Source organism: Epinephelus moara, chromosome 1 (assembly GCF_006386435.1).
Source record: "Epinephelus moara isolate mb chromosome 1, YSFRI_EMoa_1.0, whole genome shotgun sequence".
NCBI lineage: Eukaryota > Metazoa > Chordata > Actinopteri > Perciformes > Serranidae > Epinephelus > Epinephelus moara.
The window spans coordinates 46,243,978-46,267,374 of record NC_065506.1 but is presented as its reverse complement, the minus strand read 5'-3'; the positions used below and the strand labels follow the sequence as shown (position 1 = coordinate 46,267,374).

Below are 23,397 nucleotides of genomic sequence, written 5' to 3'. Positions count from 1 at the left end.
CCTCGTGCCTATAGATTCTTTGATGGCAAGAATTCTTTTTTCCTTTTTGGAAAAAGTGAGACAAAATGCGCTTTCTCCAGGCTGGTGTCTGCACTTCAAAGATAGTTTGTTGTAGAACAAAATCTCTGTAACATCACTCAATGATTTGAAGTGATCTTGTTCATCAAGAGCAGCAGGTGGTTAGTCTGCTCTACTGCTACGATGTAGCTGATTGCTCCACAACAAGAGATTCTCACAGTTAAACTAACAGCTAATCTTCAGTGTTGTGCATGAACATGCTCATATTCTTGTTGAATAAGGAACTGAACGCACCACTTGGCAACTTATGAACGTGAGCGTGAACCTCATTCACGCTCCATGCTGACAGCGGGAGGATCTCATCCAATCTGCTCCCCCCATGACTGCCCTCATAGTCCTCACCTTCAAGCTCCAACATGGCGGAAGATTCAGCAGCTTCGGACAACAGAGGGTCTTCTTTAGCAGCTGAGCGTCCCAGCACCTTCGTCAGAGCGCCACACGTCACTCCAGGGTCAGTGACAGTGGGTGCACAGATCTCGGGGTTAGCTTGCATGCAACATGCCGAGGCAGACCGGGCAAGAATCGTGTGTGTCCATCTCGGAGAGGGAGAAACCGCGTGCACTTGGGCATGGGCGGTGTTTGGCTTTCCTTTGCTAGCTGGAAGAGCCTCTCTTCTTTCTCTGTGGTGCCATTCGACCTCACAAGTTAGCACGCTAAACGAGCAAGCGGTCAGTTTACCTGAAAACGGCAATTACTCCGGCGGTGAATCATCTCCTCAAGTATTAAATTAAAAAAAAATATATATATATATATTTAACAACAATCTCTGGGTCCATGATCTCGGGCTAACTAACTTACCAGCTTACTTCTTCTTTCGTCAAGCACAGCTGGTTGCTGGGTAACAGGAATGCCAGGTCGGGGTGAGAACAACTGGTGATGCAACCAGGAAATCCTCCGCAGACCAGACTGTCCCATTTCGGACTTTGGGTTTGGCTGATGCGGTCTTCAAAGGACGTGGCCGACATGAGCCGTGAAGGCCGCGTCCTTCAAAGGCTGCAGCCCCTGAATTGAGACACAGCTCAAGTCTCATTTATCCAGTCGTATGCCCAGTTCTTCTCGAACACACGGCTTTTTGTTAAAGTGTTTTTAAATTCTAATATTTTATTAATGGAATGCATGTGTTAGGGACATACTGAGCATACAATTGGGAAAATGAGACTTGGATTATACTGTGTGAGATGTGTGAGAGTTTGTAAACAGATGTTTTGATATAGTTTTGCTGTTGTTAAACGCGGCCCCCTATGACTTCAATTTATCCTGAATTTTCTCTGTTTTTTTGGATTTCTTGTTCAACTAAAATTCATTCAAGAAAAACTAAATTTTGTTCCAGAATTCAACGTAACATTGGGTGAGTAACTGATACACCGATGATCATTTTGCGCGTGAAGTATTCCTTTAAGTTGACTTCTGCTAATGATCTAAGAAAATCACATTTACATTAGATTACTTGAGTGTAGTTAACATTGCAGCCTCTAGAGGCCGATAGCAGGACTTTAAACTTTAAGACTTGTTAACTAAATCCCACCATGAACTCAACACGTTGGTCTGAATCCATCCCACACAGCCCGTCTGTGACTGTGATCTAACAACACAGACACTTTGAAGACAATGCCATTATGGTCAAAGGAGGATGAGAACACTGAGCGAGGCCCGTGCTGATGATCAATAACCCTCCTGCTAATATGAGAACGAACAGCCTTAATCAAGTGGTGAAAATCTGGAGCAGAGGCGGTGCCGAGGCCTAACGGGACGCAATAAGACGGAGCCTTAAAAGAGCAGCTGTTAATGGGCCTTCGCTGAATGTCACCTGCCGTCGATAAGGGTGTCATAGAGATGTCCTCACCCAGCACACACCGCATTAGATCGGACACTTCAGTGAGATTACACGTCACCGCTCACTCTGCTCATGGCCGGTTGCTATGACAGCACAACAAAAAAATCTCCAGCACTTACACTGAGACCTGAAAATACCTTTTGTGTGTGGGGGGTGTGTGAGTGTGTGAGTGTGCATCTGAATACTTATTTGAATTATTTATTTGAACAGTACTTAACCCAGCCTGATAGAAAACCTTTTAAGAATATGTTAGTGAAAAGCATGAATGGATAAAAAACAGAGGCTCCAGTCTACAACTTCAAATGCACACTCAGTCAGGCTGACACTGAGATGTAGTTTCACTGAGAAATCAATATATACAGTATCTTATTGGTGTTTGCCTTGTGTCTTTATGTGGTTATAACAGTCAGATGACTGACTGAACATCTGTCGTGTAGTTAGAAAAATATCTGTGTTGGTGGACACTAAAAATAGTTTGATGTATCCACTCATTTCTTACAGCCTAACAAGGTCTTATTACTATCAGGAAATATAGTTTGGAGCTGACATTGCTACCTGCTATTGTGGGTTTTGACCAACTGGTCATTTACCATCAGCACAACTGGAAAAAAATAGAAGAGCAGCTCAGGTTTGGCAGACCCCCTGTTCTATAATGCAGGATGAACACAGGACTGAGTGCACAGGAGCTTCTATGGCACTCTGCAGGAGGTGAAATAACACGCACACAGAGCTGGATTTATACTTGATTCGAGAGATTAATGGAAGTCCTGCTGTGAATATCTACACTGCAGGTTCTGTTTTATAGTTCAGCATTGGATTCCACCCTTTGATAGCAGCCGCACAACGTTAGACAAAAGTATTGTACATCATCAGGCTGTATATATCCCACTGTAATAATGTTCACATTCTTTTAATGACACTGAGATATAAAGCAACATAAGGAAGGTTCGCTATGTCTCACTACTGAACTGGAGCTGCCTGCGGTGCTTTTACTTGTTTACAATATTTCATTCATGGTCATTTCATTTGGTCATCTTGTGAGAAAAATGACCAAAATGCATCCCTCTTGTCAACCTGCCGTCCCCCTCCATCCCCATAGTCCGCACCCAGACGCTGTCCAACCTGGACCCAGCCTATAACTGATAAAATAGTGAAACTTTGGACAGAGCATTTCTATCTTAACTTGTGGAGCATATGTAGCAGGTTCAGCAACCAGGGGTCTCATTTATAAACAGTGCACAAAACAAGGCCTGACAGAGGCGTACGCCACTTCCCACGCAAAAGTTGTGATGCATAAAAACAGACTTAATGGGAGAAACTTTGACCCAAGCTTACAAACATTTTGGAGATGGGAAATTGGCAGTGCAGATGGTGAGATGGAGCCTGTTTGCAGAAACTGTTGAATATTTTTTGGCACACACCATTTTTGGCTTTTGTTTGTATCTACATTTTTAGTATGGATCCTAGGCATTGTTTTATAAATGAGACCCAAGGACACTCTCAGACCAATTACATGCATTTAATCATCCCATGTGATGCAAGTCTGTGCATTTCAATAAGCTTTGCGACCCAAGTGAGTGAGATACACACAGGGGACGAGATGAGATGCAAACACAAGCAGGGACGTACCACTATGACAAAGAGACTGCCAAAAGCGTCATTAGGTTACTAAATAATAGCATTGATAGTGGGGCGGGAGCTGTGGTTTGTTAGCATGCAGTTTTCAAGTGATTTTCCAAGCTTGCTGTAGATTGGTGACACACTAATTTCCTTTGACATATCTGAAATTTTGGGGGTCATCTTTGCAAATCTTGAAACGATTCCATATATTGACGTTTTTGCATCTTGCTAGCCTCTGTAAGCCTGTCATGTGTGTTCAAATTGTCCGAGTTTCCGTAGTGCTCAACTCAACTAAACTCAAATTTATTTATAAAGCACATTTAAAAACAACTCACGCTGACCAAAGTGCTGTACAAAGGTAATAAAATCCTAAAAACTGGACTGCTGGTCACTGACGTTAGATGAGTGCGAGTCAGAGTCACAAAACTATCACTAAAAAAACTGTCTCTGTCTGAGAAGCGCTAAAAATAATAATGTTGATTCGGGATGCACAATATTGGATTTTTTGCAGATATCCTATATGCTGATATGTATCAACTCATCTGACCGATAACTGATACCAATCGATATATCCACTTTTTCCTCACCTAATTTTAGTGATGATCAAGTCTCTTCTGTAGTGGACTTAACATCATATTATGCATGTATACTCCTATCATGATGGCCCACCAGTAGGTGGAGACATGAAATACAATACTTTCCAGTGTATGTGATATACATTCATTGTGCAAATTAAGAAAAAGCATGTTGGCTAATTCCGATATTTCATTTTAAAGCCATTATCGTCCGACACCGATGACATGCCGATATTATCGTGCATCCCTAATGCTGATGCATCATAAAAAATGTTGGATAACAATAAAAACAGAGTATTCAATTACTGATTTTGACGTCGACTACCATGGCAGCGATCAAAGCAGTGAAGCATTCAGGTCAGCCATATTCAGTAGCCTTGTGAGCTTGTCTATGTTCTATCAATGAAGACAGCCACCCTCAAGAGTCTCCATGGTACCTCTTGTGTAGGCTCCATAGCAAGGCTGTAACCCTGAGCATTACTTGTGAATCAGTGTGACTGTTACCAAGCTTTACTGGCTAGCTTCCACTTCTGGAGGGGAGCAGCACTTTGGGACCTCCCACATGTTGAACATTGTAAAGGGACAGACAGCTTAAAGGTATAACGTGCAAGATTTTCCCAAAGAACAACGTATAGACTGATGCAAATCTCTCTCAATCATCACTTATAACCCACTTTTATTTATTTTTATTTATTTATCTATTTCCTTTTGACCCCTCCCCGGGGTATAAGGGACAAACAAAAATAGCAATAACAAATCAAAGCAGGCGGCAATCAATGTACAACAAAACAACAACAACAAAATAAATAAAACAGAATTAGTGTACATACATACAAGTCTTTGAAGAGAAGAAAAACAAATCAAGAGAAACTACTCAGGATTTTCTTTAAAAGTTTCAACAAATTTGACAAAACCTTTACTTTTCGAGATGACATTAACTTTTGAAACTTGTAAATATTTGGATTTACTCTATAGAACTGTCCGACAAACTCTCTTCTCTCTTTGTTAAAAAAGGAACACACATTATGATATTCGTCTCCTCGATTGCCAGTCAAACAAAGAGTACATTGCCGAGGGACATTTTCACGGTTATACCTGCGCTCAGAGATAGATAACTTATGATTTCCACACCGAAACTTAGACAAACAAATCCTTTCGGCAGGTCTTAACATAATCAAATAAGGTTCAAAAGTGAAATCAGTTTTAAACAATTGATAACTATCACATAAAAGGGTTGCTTTGTAATTTCTCATGCCATCTCTGTAGTTCCATGTCAGATAATCTACGTTCAATCATTAACTTTAAATATTTAGGTTTCATCCGTCCAGCGTCATGTCATAAGTATGATAAACCACAATCATCAAGAATATTTTAAACTTTGGAAATCCATTTACACTGAAAAATATTGTCATCATACAGAATCTTGAAAACAATAAACACAATCAAAGAGATTTTTGTTGTATTATGACTAATTAAATGTACCCAAAAGTTAATCATTCTCATGTTTACCTTTAAATCTAAACTATTTCGACCAAACTCTCCATAAATAATACAATTTGCTGTGCGTTTATTAACATTAAGTAAACGTTTCAAAAAAGATCTGTGAAGCATTTCAATTTGGTGAAGTTTATGAAATCCCCAAACTTCGTTCCATATGAAAGAATAGGAACTAAAAGCTGGTCAAATAACTCACATTGTATATCAACAGGTTACTGTAATCTAGTAACTCTATTTTCCAAGGAGAATAAAGCTCTTTTAGCTAGTTTAACTTGCTTGGCTATTGCTTTATCAAATCGTCCATTAAAATTAAATAACGTTCCAAGATAGTCATACTCAAAAGTAACTTCTAATTTATCTGAACCAAACTTAAATTCTGGGAGTATCCGTAATTTCCCCCTAGAGAAAATAACAACCTTTAGAAGTATATGTGGTGCTGTATTTATCTGTAAAGACTCTGCCCTCTGCCTGTATGTTCTTAATATGTTCTGATTTTGCCATGTTTATGATGTTCATGGCCGCAGTGTGCAGGTGAGGTCTGGACATAAACAGCAGGCATCCAAGATGAAGCTCCAAACACTTCGGACACAGTGTAGAACAACACAAATATAGCAAGGCGAAACAAGTGAACAAGGTAGCAGTGCAAAGTAGAATTTGATAGCACATCTCCCAGAACTGCTGGCTCTCAGTTGTCTGTGCTGCAGTTGGAAATGTCCACTTAGAGGCTGTATGCACAATAACTGTAGTATCATCAAAATATATAAAGTATTTCCTTGTACCAAGACAGAGAAGACACAGTTTCTGAAAAACACTCCTCACAACGTTTCTTTCCTCACAGAGACCAATCCAAGGGAGCTCATAGGAATGAACAGAGCACGCACAGAAACATATACGCGCAGACATACAGTCCAAACACTCCAGAATCCAACAGGCTGGACTGGCACTCAAGTGTGCGCAGAGTTATAATCTCATCATCATAAATCAATATGCCAACCACGGAGCAGCATTTATGAGCAACCCACAGCAAGCGGCCGAATTACACACACATACACGCACACACACATTCACACCACAGACCACAGTGTGGCTGCGGGGTTTTTCGTCTCCAGCATGTGTCACCTCAAAAATAAGCATTAGAGCTAAGAGCCATTAGGCCACAACCACAGTTTCTCTTTTAACTGCCATTAGAAAGCCTGTTCCAGCACAAGCACTCAATAGCCTGTCTGTCTCGGTGCCTCAGCTGGCTGCGGACACGTCCACTCATGCCAGGCAAACCTCCCACCACACAGCCCTGTCATATTTTATTAGCAGTTATTGATAAGTAAAGCATATTCTAAGACTTCTAAGGGCTCTTTGTCTAATGGGTACGTCAGTGTGTTTATTATTGTCTGGATGGTACAGAGTTTCAGTCCACGTGAGACTTTTCCACTTCAGTGAGAAAGTCTTCAAGCAGGATTGTCTCCAGGTGCAATTTTCCGCCCTCCTTGTATTTACAGCAGGAAAAGACGTCCATTGGATATCTGTCACCAGCAAATGACATTCGGAAAAAAAGTGTATTAAAACTCTGTTCCCCACAGAGGACGATGATTGTCAAAAGAAGCAGGGAAGAGAAGAAATACCTCACCTATACTTGACAAAGATGTCAACCAGAACCCAAAAATTGTAATTGCAGAGTCTGTCCTGTTGCTTTCTGCAGGGGCATCTCCTGTGCTTTCAGGTTATCATGCCAAACTTGCTGCTTATTTTTCAAACTCAGGAGATTAGAGCTCAATTACAAGACGAAGGCAATGAAAAGTCAAAGAGGCACAAGGGCATTAATAAAAAGAAAAACACCCAAGAGGCCAATTTTCCAGTAACGACGTGTGTGAACATAATTAAATAAGTACAAGGCACAGCTGACTGCTGGTGTCAGCATAGACAGTACAGTAATAAATCCACTTGGTGGTTAAAGGAACAAGTGCAATTAAACTGGAGGGTTTCTTTAAGTGGTGCACATCCACAACAGTAAAGGACAGGTCCGCTTTATTACAACAATGGTCTTAAATACTTTAAGCCATTATTTCTATTAGTAACAACAACATCAGCAAGTTAAGTCCTGAGGTTTGGGAACATGGGGACATAGCTGCCATTAAAGGATAACTTCGGTATTTTCCAACCTGGGCCCTATTTCCCCATGTGTATGTGTGCGTATGATTCATAGGTACAACTCGTTCTAAAATTGTTTCAGTATTGAGGGAGGCGGATGCAGCCGGCAGCCGCGAAACGAGCTAGAACGGTAACGGGGGCAACACTGGAGATCTGAACCGGTCAGTGGCGAAAAAAAGCACTTTTAATGCGCAAACTTATACGGGACGCATTTGCCCCCGTTACTGTTTTAGCTCGTTTCGCGGCTGCCGGCTGCATCCGCCTCCCTCAATACTGAACCAATTTTAGAACGAGTTGTACCTATGAATCATACGCACACATACACATGGGGAAATAGGGCCCAGGTTGAAAAATACCGAAGTTCTCCTTTAAGTCTGGTGGAGAAACTTAAGCAGTGAGGCATGTTGAAAACACATCCTCAGGTTAGATAAACTCATCTGAAAGAGAAAATGAAGATGAATGAGGAAATGATCACTCAAACTGTTCTATCACAGTTTACATACTGACTTGCTTTCAGGTTTAAATCTAAAAAAATATTGGCATTAATTGCGTCTGCAAACTACGGACACATTTGTCCATTGTTTTGTAGCATATACGTTAAAACTTTCTGTTTCTCAACAACACCATGGTGAAGTTGTGTTTAAGTTTAGGCAAAAAAATAAATAAATAACAGTTATAGTAAGGAAAAGATCATGTTTTGGCTTAAAACACTCGGTTTTGGTGGCACAAAAGCCACTGGAAAAGCAGGGATGGGGTTGGTGAAAAACATCCGGGTTTGGTGGCACAAACACACGTGGTAATAGGGCTAGGCGATATGACCAAAATCTCATATCCCGATATAGGTCATTTCATATCCCGATACCTATCCCGATATAACACATTTTAATCCAATGAATAAAAAGTTGTCAATGTCATCCATGCAAAAGATGGACAGACTCCAAATGACAAAAAATATTGCCGTAAAAAGTGTAATTTGCGTCACAGCGATATAAACGATAGAGCAAAATATGAAACGATAGACATTTTTCTCTCGTCACACAACATATATCATCATATCGCACAACCCTAGGTGGTAATGCCAAGAAAGGTTGCCAAAAAACAACCGTTGTTATTGTTTGTTGGTCTCAAACAGATGTCTGCAACTACGTTAGTCCACTGGATTCTTTGCTAAAACAAAAGCCATGCAACCACAACGTGCACGTGTGAAAGTTTTCAGAGTGGTTTGATACTAAGCCAAACACCAGACTAGACCTGTACACCGAATTGTAACAGGTGTCCCACTTGACTCAGCAGCTGCTCCAGAGTGGAACAAGAATGGAACATAATGACGGCTGTGTCCAAACAGAAATGTATTGATTGCCTATGGCGTAGCATCACGTAACATCAGAGCTCTCTGTCCACACTTAATCCATTAAATCGGCTGCGCACTCAAGATCAGACTGGAGATGTAACCATTTAACGGATGATTAAGTAGCCTATTTGCTTTTGTCCTACTTTTGTATCATTACTTTTTAAATCAAAAACATGTTTTATATTGTGATATTTACTGGAAATTACATATAATATAGCTAAAAGCAAATACCGTTAGCCTAGCCTAGCTTGATTTTAGTGATGGTCATTTTCCTTTGCAGAAACATTCAGCTCCCTGGTGATCTCCCTCCAGACAGCTGCCACTGTGTTAAGGTAGTTGTAGTGAAATAAGGAGGTATAGTCTAGATACTTCCTCATTTCACTTTCATGAATCAGCCGTCCTTGTCCACTAAAGGGCTTCTAAAGCAAGTCAAAGACATAACAGAACTTCGTCGTGGCTTGGTGGGTAGAGCAGGTGCCCCATGTACAAGGCTGTTCCCTTCTCTCCCTCCTCTCACCTCTTTCTTATATTATTCATGTTGTTATATTGCTCATTACTTATGCAATCTGAGTTGAATTCAGTGCTGTGATGCTTAAACTTTTTTTTACATTTGCATCATTGTGTTTATGTCATAAAGAAAAATGCCAATTTTAGAGTCTGTACAACTAAAACTAACGTAGAATGCCGGCTCAAAATAATAATGCAGCTCAGTCTCAGTGTAGAATCCGCCCTCAGTGAAGAGTTTGATGACTGGGTTCCAATCAGACAAAATATGGCCCACATTACACCCTGTTTCACTCTCCTCTCCGGGCTCAACACCAGTTGCCATCGATCTCCAGCATCGCTCTCATCCATCTTCTCAAATCACCTTTTTAAATCAGTTACACATAGACGGGATGGATGTGACTGCCTCCCTTGAAATGCAGCTTAGCCAGCGGCGTGCATAGCTACAGATTTAAGTCTGTCTGAGGCAGCAGGCGTGTATTGTACGAAGACCTCAGGGACATGATAGAATTATTAGTCACTGACTGTCTCCTTCCCCTCCAATGCAGGTAAAACATTATGACTGGACAGCAGACTCATAATCCTAGACATTTTTTTATTCCCATGTATCCCTATTAATGTATCAAGGCTGTGCAATAAAACATGAGTTGAGGCACTTTTGCTCTTTTGTGCTTCTGCCCTTTCAGACAGGAGACAGAGTTAAAAGAGTAGTGCAGAGAATATGAAACATGCACAGGGAGAAGGATCGAGAAAACAGCCTTTGGTAAGTCACAAACAGAGAGAAAGAGACAGAAATTCAGCCCGAGATGAAGCTGTTGCTGCTGGCTGTCCTGCTGTGATGTCTTCCTACCTGCGTCATGTTCCCTATTTGTGGCTCAGGCCTCTGTCAGACAATAGGCAAGAACTGGCGCCTGAGCTGTAAAAGCTTGACATCTCAACAACTCATTTTCGAGCATTTCAACACAGCTGGTCACACACCATGCCTTGACGTTGCATTTATATGACTTGGGTCCAATAATACCTCAGGAGATGATGGCGAGCCCAGAGCTGTGAGTCGACTCTCTCTCCTCGCTGTGACAGCAGACGTGCAGAATGCAATTTGACTTGTTTTCATGTGCTAACTGCTTCTGTTTTTAATATAAGTGAGTATCTGAGGCTGCTTTGCCAGAGGCACACGATAAGGAGGAACATTCACATTACAGTCACAGTGTGTGCAAACAGCCTCGCCAAGAAAAGAGAGACACACACACACACACAGAGTGTTGTGAGATGATCTCGACACTGTGAAACCTTGGTTTATTCTGAATGAAACTCTGATTGCATCTATATTGCTGTCTGCAGCCACAAGGTCTTGAACAAAAAAAGGAGGTCTCTTTCACTACTTTGATTTTGCCTTTCGCAATGTTGCATCATTTCGAGGGGTTAGTCAGTATTTAGCAGAAACTAATTAGGCTGTATTAATCCCAAATGAACTTCAATTAAAAACACGACAACTTTTCTTAGCCTTTGCTGTTCTGTCCTACAAATATGTGGAGGTTGGTGAGGTGGTGTTTTAAGACATTTAGACACCATATGATTTCTGGATAATGACATCTGATCACGTACCTTTATTATTATGACCAAACATGGCGCATTTCCTTTTAAATGGAAGCAATGCAGGATTCACCTGAGGGACCACTACGTCTGGTTGACCTATTACATCACAGACCAAACAACTGACAAACAAGTTAGCTACGGTTAGCTAGCAGCTATCTGGTATCATGGTGGACAACTTTACAGCTCTGTACATTTCGTCTGCACGGCTCTGGATGTAGATTTCACCATGTTGTTACCAGCTTCTTCTTCTTCTTCTGTTTGATGCAATAGAGTGTGCCAGGGCTAACGTCAAAACCCGGAAGTTTAGCATCGCGCTGGTTCCCAGAAGAGAAAGTGAATGTGATTTTTGCATTGCGTTTTGGATTATGTCAGAAAATAAGCTCTGTGGCTAACACAAGTTTATGATACTTACAGGTTTTGTTCAGCGAGATAATCTTCACATATGAACACCTTTCATACCGCATTTGAAGCTTAAATGCGATCGCCAGAAGTAAAAAGCTAACGTTAGGCTTTAACGGACTACATGACTACTCCACGGTCGCATGACTCTTGACGTCACCGCCACTAAGCTTTCAACTGATTTCGGCCGCTTTATTTTAAAAACATTGTATAATGGGGAAATCGGACTGTTTAAGCTAAATAAGAAGCTGTAATGGCGGACTGCCAGCACTCTCGCCTGTTCGGGGGTGATGACGTTTAATGTCCCCGACAGGGTTTGTAGTCGTATTGAGCAACTTGTTAGCAACCGCCTTTTTTACGACACGTAAAAGCTTCAAAATTCACAAGTAGGGTATTTACTGACGTGTTTTATGTCGTAGAACAAAACCTGAAACTCGCTTAAGCTTTTGTTAACCACAGACCTTATTTGAAGTATTTTACCAAAATCCCATTCAAAAAACGTATTGACTTTTAGATGAGAGAACCGGAAGTGCTAAAAGCGCTAACGGAGTTCCGGGTTTACTGGCACACTCTATTTGACTTCCGGGTCAAGGGCTGCAGCGGAAACATTGGAGCATGCTCAGAGCGCCTCGGCCAGTTTGCGCCTGATTGACTGTATACATGCAGGAGGAATTTAATCAATCAGTCACATTATCTGGGTGTGTTAGTCTGACTTTGAGAAATTCAATTTAGTTTCAGTCAGGGATGGCTCTGACTCACAGACTGTGGCGACGTCTCATAGACAGCCTCGTGGCAACCAAGTGGCAACCACTGGGACTAAGAAATGAAGCCAACACTGAAGTCCCAAAAACTGCAATTCTTGGAATGGCCACTAGTTGCTTATTTCAACATTCATGGCAACTGTATGGGGGGGTTCATTTTTATATATCTCATCATTTTATGCAGTCTATTTGTCGAGCTGAGTAAGTCGTGTTTTACTGCAATGCATTCTGCGTTCATTTACACCTGCCTCAACATGTGTTCTTCTTTATGCAGATAAGGTTCACATGTTAATTAATACCAGGTGTACATGGGGTCTTATTCTTTCAATCTTCAAATTAAAAGCCCCAAAGGTATGGTACACACTGAACTGAGGGAACCAACTTCTCATCCATTTTGCACGTCAGGCAGAGCTGCGAACTGGAACTGGCTGTTAACCACCTTACTAGAGAGCTGCACTGGCCACTGTTACTTACTAATGCCAACAGTCTATACATTAAGGTTTTTTTGCTGCCTCCAGAGAAAGTGATTGCACTTTCACTGACCTGTTGATTGTTTTGTCTGAACTGTGACCTGCAACGCGTTCAAGCAGTTGAAAAGTCAACCTTGACTCTGTCAGCTGTGGTTAAGTGTCTGTCTTCCTCAGGCAGCTCACACATGCTACAGTCAACAATCACCCCAGGTCTCCCGCTCCGCCTCACAGATGACCCGTCACCTCCACCTCCACCTGCTGCCAGTGTGCGTGTGTGTTTAATAAGGACGTGATGAGAAAATATGTCTGACATTTGCGTCTTCTAAGACTGTTTTCATACGGGTGTAATCACAGCTCAGTGACATGAATGATCTTACGTGGCCTCTCCTCAGTACAAACTGTCACAGTGAGTGCTGCATGATGACCTGCAAATAATCCAGAGCTTAAAGGAGTAATTAAAATGTTAAAGGTTGAACCACTCAACACTTCCTCCATGTTTTTCTGTTGTCCTGATAAATGTGGTGTAATGTACATTTTCGCAGCACTAACACTGCTGCTCTCTGTTTCTCCATTTTAAAGCAACAGCTCTCACTAATAATTAATTAATTAATTAATTAATTAATTAACTGAGCCACTTCTACTTCTCAATCGATGCTGAACTACTGTTAATGAAACTCAACACTTCCTGCAAAGTGTTTCACATTAAAAGCCTACTGATGGACTTAATGCTGTGGAAAACATTATGATGTTTTTACCATGTGAGCTACTGCAGTGCAGGTGGTTCCATCCAACCACAACGTGTTTTACCAGGTCTTTATTCAGGACTAGCATGTGGGCAATTTTATGTTTGCAGTTGAATAAGTCATTTTTCCTTTGTACTCTAACCAGTGTCTGGGCTCCAAGGGAAGGGCTGAGGATGAGGGACAGACATAATCAGTAACTAGAGCCAGAGGATATGTTTAGCAACAAAAATGGTTTGATTGTCCACAGTTCTGAGTGAATGTAGCTGCCTCGTTTTGTTTTGATTTACAAATCTAATTTTCCATTTTCAACACTGGCTTGAAACTCCAGATCAATCAGCTGACCATGCAGGGAATTCTCCCGGTGCTCCTGATGTCCAGTCCAGTATATGTTGTTATTAATGAATATTCAGAAGTAGGGCTGCCCTCCCGACTAACAATTTTCCAAGTCAACCAATAGTCGTCACTTAGGTCCATTAGTCGCCCGCATGTTTATGATGTTAATTTACTTATTAAATTATATATTTTGGTGGTTTGAGTTGAAGGTGTGAGAAAGAATAGTATCAGTAACATTGTTAACACTGTGCTACATTACAGAGAAATACAAAACCGTACTAATGAACCTTCATTAATATAGGCCTATATTTTATCTACAAGTGCACGTCACACACTGAGCGAGCCGCCTGTTAATGACGCTGTGGGCTAATGGGCATGTAGCTACTTCCATGTTTCAGATGATACGTCATGTTTGTAGTCGACCAATGAAGATGAGTTTACATATCACCTTGGGTTCGTCCTTCACCTTCTCAAAATGATCCCACACTTTGGATTTCCTGCCCGACATGTTATTAACTAGCCTGTGGAATAACCGCAGGTACCAGCCCTGGAAATTAACCTGACTCCTGTCTGACTGCTGAGCGTGGACACTTCCTGTGTCTGTCCTTTCAAATTAAATTCACTCTTGGTCCAGTCATATAGGTTTTGTTTTATTTTGACAGGGTGCAGCTCCTGATAGAGTTTTACATTTGTTTTTTTGTTTTTTTGCAGCTAAGTGACCAATGAAATCTTTTAACATTACATGTTTATATGCACAACACAAAAGCCTGATCATAACCACGATACTGGTGAGCAACAAATCAATGACTCCCACCATGCAGTACGAAGTTAGACACATGATCAAATGCATCACCAATCACAAACTTGATATGCAGAAAACATTCCACCAAAGATAAATCAGTGTACCCAGAGATCTCCTGTATGTGCCTGCATCTCTGTTAGCTCAGTCCTTACACTCCAGTGACACACACTTGGATAACATGAGCCACATGAAGCCACTGGAAGAGCCCTGTTAAATGTTTCAGAAGAGTCCATCTCCCTTAGGAGAGTAGAGCAGTAAAAGACGGACATTTATAGAAGAAAATTCATTCCTTTTCTGAAAGTAAAAGCCCTATAGAAAGAAGTGCGTCATGAATGGGGCTCAGGCGTTTCCTTAGAGACACATCCTCAACCTTTGTGCAGCCTCGATGCGAGACTCTGGCACACAGCAGTACAACAACAACCTTGACCACTGCAGCCGGCCAGAGCACTCCAGGCAAACTTATCCATGCAGAATCTCTCCAAACAAGGTTTCTGTGATTCGTCAGGGATCATTTGTACGATATTTGTCAGCTGCGAGGCTTTCAAAACACAGTGTACTCTCAAGATGTTAACCTGATTTATGCGGCTGTGTGTCCAAAGAGAGATCTCCTTATTAACCACACTCCAATGCCAGATGGATCACCTTACCGCTCTGCGCCGCTTTATTGAATCAAAAAATTCTCCATATTACAGAAGTTATAGGGAGAAGAATGGGTGCATTGAGTGTGTGACTAAACCCAATAAACTTTGACACAACATACACCGGTTTAATTTTCAGAGTTGCATAAAAAGTAGAGAAATGCTCTCAGCGTAATTTGCATTTTTGAAGCCATTTTTTCAAACAGCAGAGAGGAGAAAATTACCTGGCTCTCCCCATCAAAGCACACAGAACTCTGCAGGAATTCAATATGAGACTAAAACTACTCACACTGCCAACACCTACTTACAGTACTTTAAAAATACAATCCTTAAACTCAGCTTCCCCACCACGCTGAGCCAACAGATATTGTGATCAACCTTTTAAATTGGGGTTTTTCTCTTAAAATGCCAGCTCTGTGAGGATGTGGGTGGGTAATTCAAATTTGTATTCCAAAGTGTGCATCAGAGAATGTGAGCATTCACTGAAAAATGAATAGGAATGGCTCTGACTGCAAAATCTAAACCAACTCACTCTTCTTTTGTCCTGAAGCAACTCCCATCTCATTTTAAACACCAAATATACACAGTGCAACTGTTTTACAAGGCAACCATAGCAAAGCTGATTTTGAACACTTGCTACATCCCTTGTCCGTTCATTTAGAAAGCAGAAATTGAGGTAGTGGTCGTGACTAAATACAGAACATTTCTTTGGCTTCTTGACAGTGGTTTGCATTTTGTAATCAGGCACGTGCACACATAGACCCCGGGTAGTGCTCAATCACCTGCCCTTTTGGTCTTTGACTTGATAAGTGCCTTTTTGGAAGACATTTTTTTATACTTTTACATTTTAGCTTTTAAATTTAGCCCATGGCATCAATTCTCAATTAAAAGCCTGTTGTATGCCCGACAACTGAATTAGAGCTGAGCCGCTGTCCCCTCCCTTTTCAGCTTCCTTTGTCACAGACACCGTAGATAACACACACAAATCGAGCACCCTGCAGTGCAGCCTCCACATGTCCCTGACCTGTCTTCATGGACAGCCAGGTAACGATAGTGTTTGACCTAAGCCTCTGTGTTGTTTGTCTCTGTTGTGAAATTAAACCACTATAAAACATCTAAATACAGCCTGCCTAACTGAGGCAACAACCCACCATCATGCCTAACAGCAGACAAAGCTTTGTGTTTATTCACGCAGGACACGGAAGTCATACACCCCAGCTGTAATCAGCAAACAGCCAGCTGATTGGATCATTCTATCTTATCAGTCACACACCAATTACAGCTCACTCTCACAACAGCAGCTAATAAGCAGAGCTAGCTGCTAACAGCCACCTCTGCAACTAACAAACTCCACAAATCCATTCAGCAGCTCCACCATCCACAGTCAGACACGCACGGCTGATTATTTACTGCTGAATTACAGCTCACAACTCGCACCAACAGAGGACGCTGCTCCAGTCTAAGTGTTTTTGCTAGCTAGCGAAACAGACTATTTACTGGAGTTTATCAGCCTGACACTCGTGCAGCATTTGATGATAATTTCAAGCACAGCTGTTATCAGCTTTCAATGTCTGATAGTCCACCACGAACATTTTGTCACGTCTGGTCTCATTAACGAAAATGAAAAAAGGTTGTTGACAAAACATTTTTGTCATAGTTTTCGTCAACAAAACTAACACTGTTCTAAGGCCCCAAGAGCTCTTCAGGTTCCAGAAGACACATGGTAGAGATGCACTGATCCAGCTTTTTCAGTTTCGATACCAATCCCGATGCTGTGGCTTTGAGTATCAGCCAATACCGATCCGATACCATGGTTGACCTAAAAAGCTATATACCTTTACATGTAGAACAGAAAAGACTAGAGGCATCAGGCACTGATGACTACACAGTTCTTTCCAAAGATACAATGAAACAAGATGAAACGGATTAATGCAGTGATGAACTATTTATATTTAACAACAATAAACACTTGTGCAACAGCAGTTGAAATAGTGTCAAATACCTCCACACAGCAGATTCTCTCCTTCGCTCCATGACGTATGACGTAGCTTGCGTCGCAATAGATTTAAAGGGAAAGGATCACCTCTGGTATAGGTTGCATTTTCCGATACCCGATCCATCTATTTTGATGATATTGAGGCCAATATTCGATCCAGGTATCGGATCGGTGCATCCCTAACACATAGAAACCTCCTGGCAGGGCGCTTTGGCAGCACACAAAACAATTTTGGCACAGGCAAGTCCCCTAAATTAAAAAGAAACACCTCACTCACGAATGGCACTGCATCAATCTGATCTGGGAAGAACGCCCTAATCACAGAGAACAGAAGCAGCTCCCAGCATCCATACAAATTAGAGAATGAGTCCGGTGGTATTCTACTTGTTTATTTTTCTTTTTGTGAACAAATCCTATGTGCAGTCCCAAACCAAAAGTGAATGTATAAACTAACAAGTGCTGTGTGTATCCACAGCCTGATATATCGTCTTCCTCTGAGCCGTAGGGCTCCATTGTTGTCCACAAACTATTAAATATACATCAAGGAGCCACACTGTTGCACTGGGTGACATGTTCCTTCATTACCATGAACACACACACACACACTGTAGTTTGTTTTGACACAGTCCCACACACACCATCCTGCTGCAGCAAATACCCACTGGAGACCCAACTGTATATCAATCCATCACTGAAAACAGCCCCCAACAAATGCACCATTTCCTCCTCTTTGAATAAGGTTTGATAAAAGCTGCAGTGGCCAGCCGCTTTTGGAAATGACTTCCCCTTTGTTTATATGAAGCCATTTATTATAGAGCGATTGTTAGCCACTTACACATTCACAATAGGAACCAATGGGCTTTGGGGCTGGGGGTCATAGACAGGGAGGGGAAGTCAGAAAGCTTTGAGTGAGTCTTTGTTCATGTAACAAAAATATTGCCACGCTTAACCTTCGAGGCCAAAACGCTCTCCCAATATAAGCAAACTTAGTGTACCAAAGGATAAACTAAGTGGATGCTAACTGCTAACTAAGTGATGCTAACTGTGTCATCCAACAGAAAAATTCAACATCCCATGATGAGCCAAATACATACGAATACAAGACCATAGTTTCTCAACAATTAGGCGTATATAAATCAGCAAAAGTAGATAAGTTTGACAGTAATTTTAAAAAGATAATCAAAATCGAATTGCAGAAAGAAGGGGAAAGCACATACAAATTCCAACAGTCAAATATCAGCATTATAACTGGAAAAGTGCACTCATAAGAAAGCAGATCTCCACCAGGTGGCCACGTTCCAGCTGCAGCCAAGAGGTGGGCTAGCGCTGATCGTGGCCACTCTAGACCTGTGGTTCCCAACTGGTGGGTCGCTGATCCATTCTGAATGGACCACAAGTGACTTTTTTTAGCCGAGAGGATTGGCAGAAATGCCCTTTGCTCCATGCTTTGCTACCTACGTAATGTTGTTGATCATTGTTTTTCGTGGTACGATAACTGTCTCAGTAAATTTCGCAGCTTCACGGTATCGCGGAATTAAAGAATTTATCTTATTATCAGTCAAAATGACCCTTAAAGGAATGAATATAGAGGGGTTATTGTTGGTTAAACAATTTCTTTACTACTGTAATTTAAAATTGAAACATTTTGTTAATGGAAGTTTGTGTAAACAGTCTCCACTTAAAAAATACCTAAAATTAAGGGGATTTAAAGTCCAGTTGCGTTTTTTTTTTCCCAATATTGTACATAAGCAAAGGTACACAGTATGTATAACCATCAACTTTTATATCATGGTGTACCTTAAAACCAGTATATCGCTGCAACCCTAGTGACCTCTACGGAACGGTTAAGACGAGTAAGGACTCAGCAGTCAGCAGTCAAAAGAGTCAGTAAAACAGGTTTTTCAACAACTGTTACTTGCTGCCACCACAAGAGGTCCTTGAGCATACATTCATAAATATGCACACAAAATATTAGGCAGATTGGTCCAGTAGTTTGTGAGATTAGCTGTAGGCTGACAGATACATACACTCAGTCACTTTCCCAAGCACAAGATCAAACACATGATCCCATTCAGGCTTCTCCCGGCGGAGATAAATATAGACACAAAGGAATATACTGTGTGTTAATGTTAAAGCAACCTTAACAACAACAACATGACAAGGAGTATCTAAGAGGCTCTAAGAGAAAATCAACATCTCAAACTGCTTGCCATCTATATGTTGAAGGATTGCCTCACCAAAGACAACATCGGCAAAACAACAACTTATCTCACCTGACACACAATCTCACAGCATCACACTAAGACAGAAGTCTTCATTAAGACCTTTTGACGTAAGTGTTTGCTTATAAATAGTTCTTTCTTTTCAGACCACGTGCCTAGGGCAGGAGTATTGTAAAAGTGTCAATGGTAAGAAGTCGGCATTCTCTGTCTCTTTCGTCAACTGAAAGAATGAATCACAGCAACACCTCAGATCCTCTTTGGATTGTAATGCTGTGGACGCCTGGGAGCCCCAGAGGACCTCGCTCAGAGCACCACCTGTCTCGCTGATCTGCTAGCTGGTGTTCTGTGTGTGCACGAAGCAGAATGTAGAACAGAAGTGAACTAGAAAATGTGAGAGAGCATTATTAACCATCCCGGGGGGGAAAACACAGGAAGCAACACTGCTGACACATCAGATCTGCTACCTGCAGCGCACTGCCGAGGAGAAACAACTGGAGCGTGCATCAGTTAGCACATCCAGCTAATGCGGCCTGTTGTAGTGAAGGAGATGTAGATCAGAGAGCTGACAGTCTTCCACCTGTTACTCAACCTGTAGCTTCTAATCCACTTTGCCGCACTGAGGCAACACCGCTCATACTAACACCAAACACCTACACAGGGCCTGAAGCATGTGTGCCTTTGAGAGTGCAGCACTTTAATGAGAATGTGTGTTTCTGTTTCCCATTTTTTTTCAACTGTCTTTGACATGATGCAAATGTTCTTTAAAACCTTAAAGGGACAGTTCACCACAAAGTCAAAAATACATATTTTTCCTCTTACCTGTAGTGCCGTTTATCGATCTTGATTGTTTTGGTGTGAGATGTCTGCCATCTTTTGAATATGATGGAACTAGATGGCACTTTACTTTGCTTTCAGCACCAAAAACCAACAGTTATGTCTCGTCTAGCAATCACGACTCAAGATAATCAGCAAACATTGTTGTGAGCAGTTTCATGTAGGACCTATTTTCTTTCTACCGAACTACACCTGCCAACTGTATCACTGCGCAGAAGGAAGCATACATCTGTAGCTAGCTCACCTAGCACCACTAGCCTCTTCTCCATGAGCAGATGTCGATATAGTCCATCCATCTATTTTCATCCATTTTCAATCTGCTTATCCGGGGCCGGGTCGCGGGGGCAGCAGGCCAAGCAAAGCATCCCAGACACCCCTCTCCTCAGCAACACTTTCCAGCTCCTCCTGGAGGACCCCAAGGTGTTCCCAGACCAGATGAGATATGTAATCCCTCCAGTGTGTTCTGGGTCTGCCCCGGGGCCTCCTACCAGTTGGACGCGCCTGGAACACGCCTAACAGGAGGTGCCCAGGAGGATCCTGATCAGAAGGAGCAGCGACTCTACTCCGAGCTCCCTCCAAATGTCTGAGCTCCTCACCCTATCTCTAAGGCTGAGCCCAGACACCCCACGGAGGAGACTCATTTCGGCCGCTTGTATCTGCGATCTCATCTTTTCGGTCACTACCCAGAGCTCATGACCATAGGTGAGGGCTGGGACGTAGACGGACCAGTAAATCAAAAGCTTTGCCTTCTGGCTCAGCTCCCTCTTCAGCGCCCGCATCACTGCAGACGCTGCACTGTTGAACCATCTCACGCTCCATTCTACCCTCACTTGTGAACAAAACCCAGAGATACTTGAACTCCCTCGCTTGAGGCAGTAACTCTCTCCCAACCCAGAGGGGGCAGAGAACCATGGCCTCAGACTTGGAGGTGGTGATGCTCATTCACACTCAGCTGCAAAACGCCCCAGTGCATGCTGGGCGGCTGTCAATATAGTGTATACAGTACAGTGTTCCCTGTGTTTGGACTTGGTTTTTATCTGTGATGAAAAAGCCTAAATAATTACATGTAGGTAAAGAAACAATGTAGGAGTGATTAACAGCAACTGGCGACACTCAACCCATTCTGGTCCAGCAACAGTGCAGAGTGTGGGACTGACCTGGTCGTCGTATTTGTAGGTTAGAAACTGATCCTCTGTAGCATCCTCCATGAAGCTGCCCTGAGGTGAGAGGGCGAACTCTGGCAGGAACACTGCAGTCTGACTCTCTGCACACTGAAAACACACACACACAGTTTCAGTCAGTCAGTATCCAGGTGAAGTGCACGGGAATATTATTAAAGTGAGATCACCATCATGCAACAAAGCTATAAGAAATCAACACACACAGATGCACACAGTAGAGTTGGACAACTCGACCCTTTGGTTGTGTAGCGTGGGTCATAAATCTGATCTCAGTCACTCCTGGGTTAATTTAGTGAGCTAAAACCTGGACCTCGCTGGTGTTTTCCAAACAGAGGCTGTGATATCATCTCCCCAAAAAGGCCGGGATCCCCTCCCGTCCTCTTCATTCCCCAACTCCTCCTCCTCAGCTCACAGGAGAGAAAAGCTATGCTCCTACATGACCAAACCCTCTGCTGATTCTTCATAAATTCTGCTCCACTTGAATATTTTCTGTTAATTTCATTGTGATTTATACACAACAGTCAGGAAGCATGCACGTCTCACGCAGGATTTTTGGATGATCAGCATAATCCAAAGGCAGGGGAGCGGAAGACTGATTATCAGACTAACAGGGACTGAGACTGTGCTGCTCACCCAGGCTGGAGAGGAATAACTGGCATCTGGCATTTAGAGGGCTCCCCAGAGACAGAGGGACTGTGTGAGTGTGTGTGAGAGTGTGTGTGTGTCCAGGCCACTTGAATTGTGTGTGAGAGAGATGATCTACCATTAAGATTAGCAGGGCTGGTGTCTCCTGCAGGCTTTTAGAGCCACTTAGAGACAGACACAGCAGAAGTACCACTGGTATGTGTTTCCCTGAGGAGTGTCTGAGGACTGGCACACTTTCATCACTTACTAACCTCTTCACTCTCTCTTAGCTCCCTCCCTCTGAAACCCAAATGTATTTCACTCACATGACTACGACTGAGTACACTTGTGCTAAAAATAAAAAATGAAATGTCAGTAATGTAATTCAGGATCGAAGAAAAACAAATAGTTTTCATATTACTATTTACATAGACAACATTATATACATGACACTACAAACAATATGCCACAGTCTCTCCACCAGGGGTCTGTGGCCTTGTAGTGGTCAGTGTAAGCTGTGTTGGAGAGAAGGACATGCACATTCAAAACAAGGTAGCAGGTTGGCTCAGCGCTACAGGGCTGCTACAAGGTCTCTTCCTTATGCCTCAATCGCCTCTTCACACACAACCAAACAACGGCGGCATCATTGCGCTCCAGTGTGTGGTTTTAGACAGCGTCATGGACGCAAAGGAGGTGAGACAACACAACAGCATCGGCCTCTAGCGCGACACATAAGGCAGCGTTCTCTAAACAATAACAATGGCAATAATAATCATTTACTGTCTCTGTTATATGGCGGCTGATCTTGTCCTCTGCTTGGAGGGTAAGGAGCTCCCAGACCTCATGTCTTCCCAATTTAGGGACATTTTCAACCATTGTTCTTCTTTGAGTTAGCCGCTAACTGCTAACAGCTGCTTTTTAAATCTCCCGCAGAGGGCTGCGCGCCTAACATGTTGTCAAAATTTCACACATGTTCAGCCCATGATCCCGTCCTGCAGGCTGTCCTGTTTATACAGACCTTGTTCAACACTTTAACTAGGTCATGTGGTGGCTTAAAGGGAAATTTCGGTTTATTTCAACCTGTCTCCTATCGTCCTAAATTTGTTTCAAGTGACTAGTGACATAGAAATAATAGTTAGCATGTTAGCCGTTAGCCTAGATACAGCCGGGGCGCATAGTAGCGTCAGACCTGTT

General features: G+C 42.3%; 1 protein-coding gene across 1 annotated transcript in view; it reads right to left on the bottom strand.

The window, feature by feature from the left end:
* Nucleotides 1-23,397, bottom strand: part of adamtsl3 (ADAMTS-like 3) — a 313,154-nt gene that overhangs the window by 247,745 nt on the left and 42,012 nt on the right. The window contains exon 3 of the mRNA XM_050052262.1: nt 21,556-21,669. Coding sequence (XP_049908219.1) covers nt 21,556-21,669 — 114 coding nt within the window. The remainder of the gene's footprint in view (nt 1-21,555; nt 21,670-23,397) is intronic.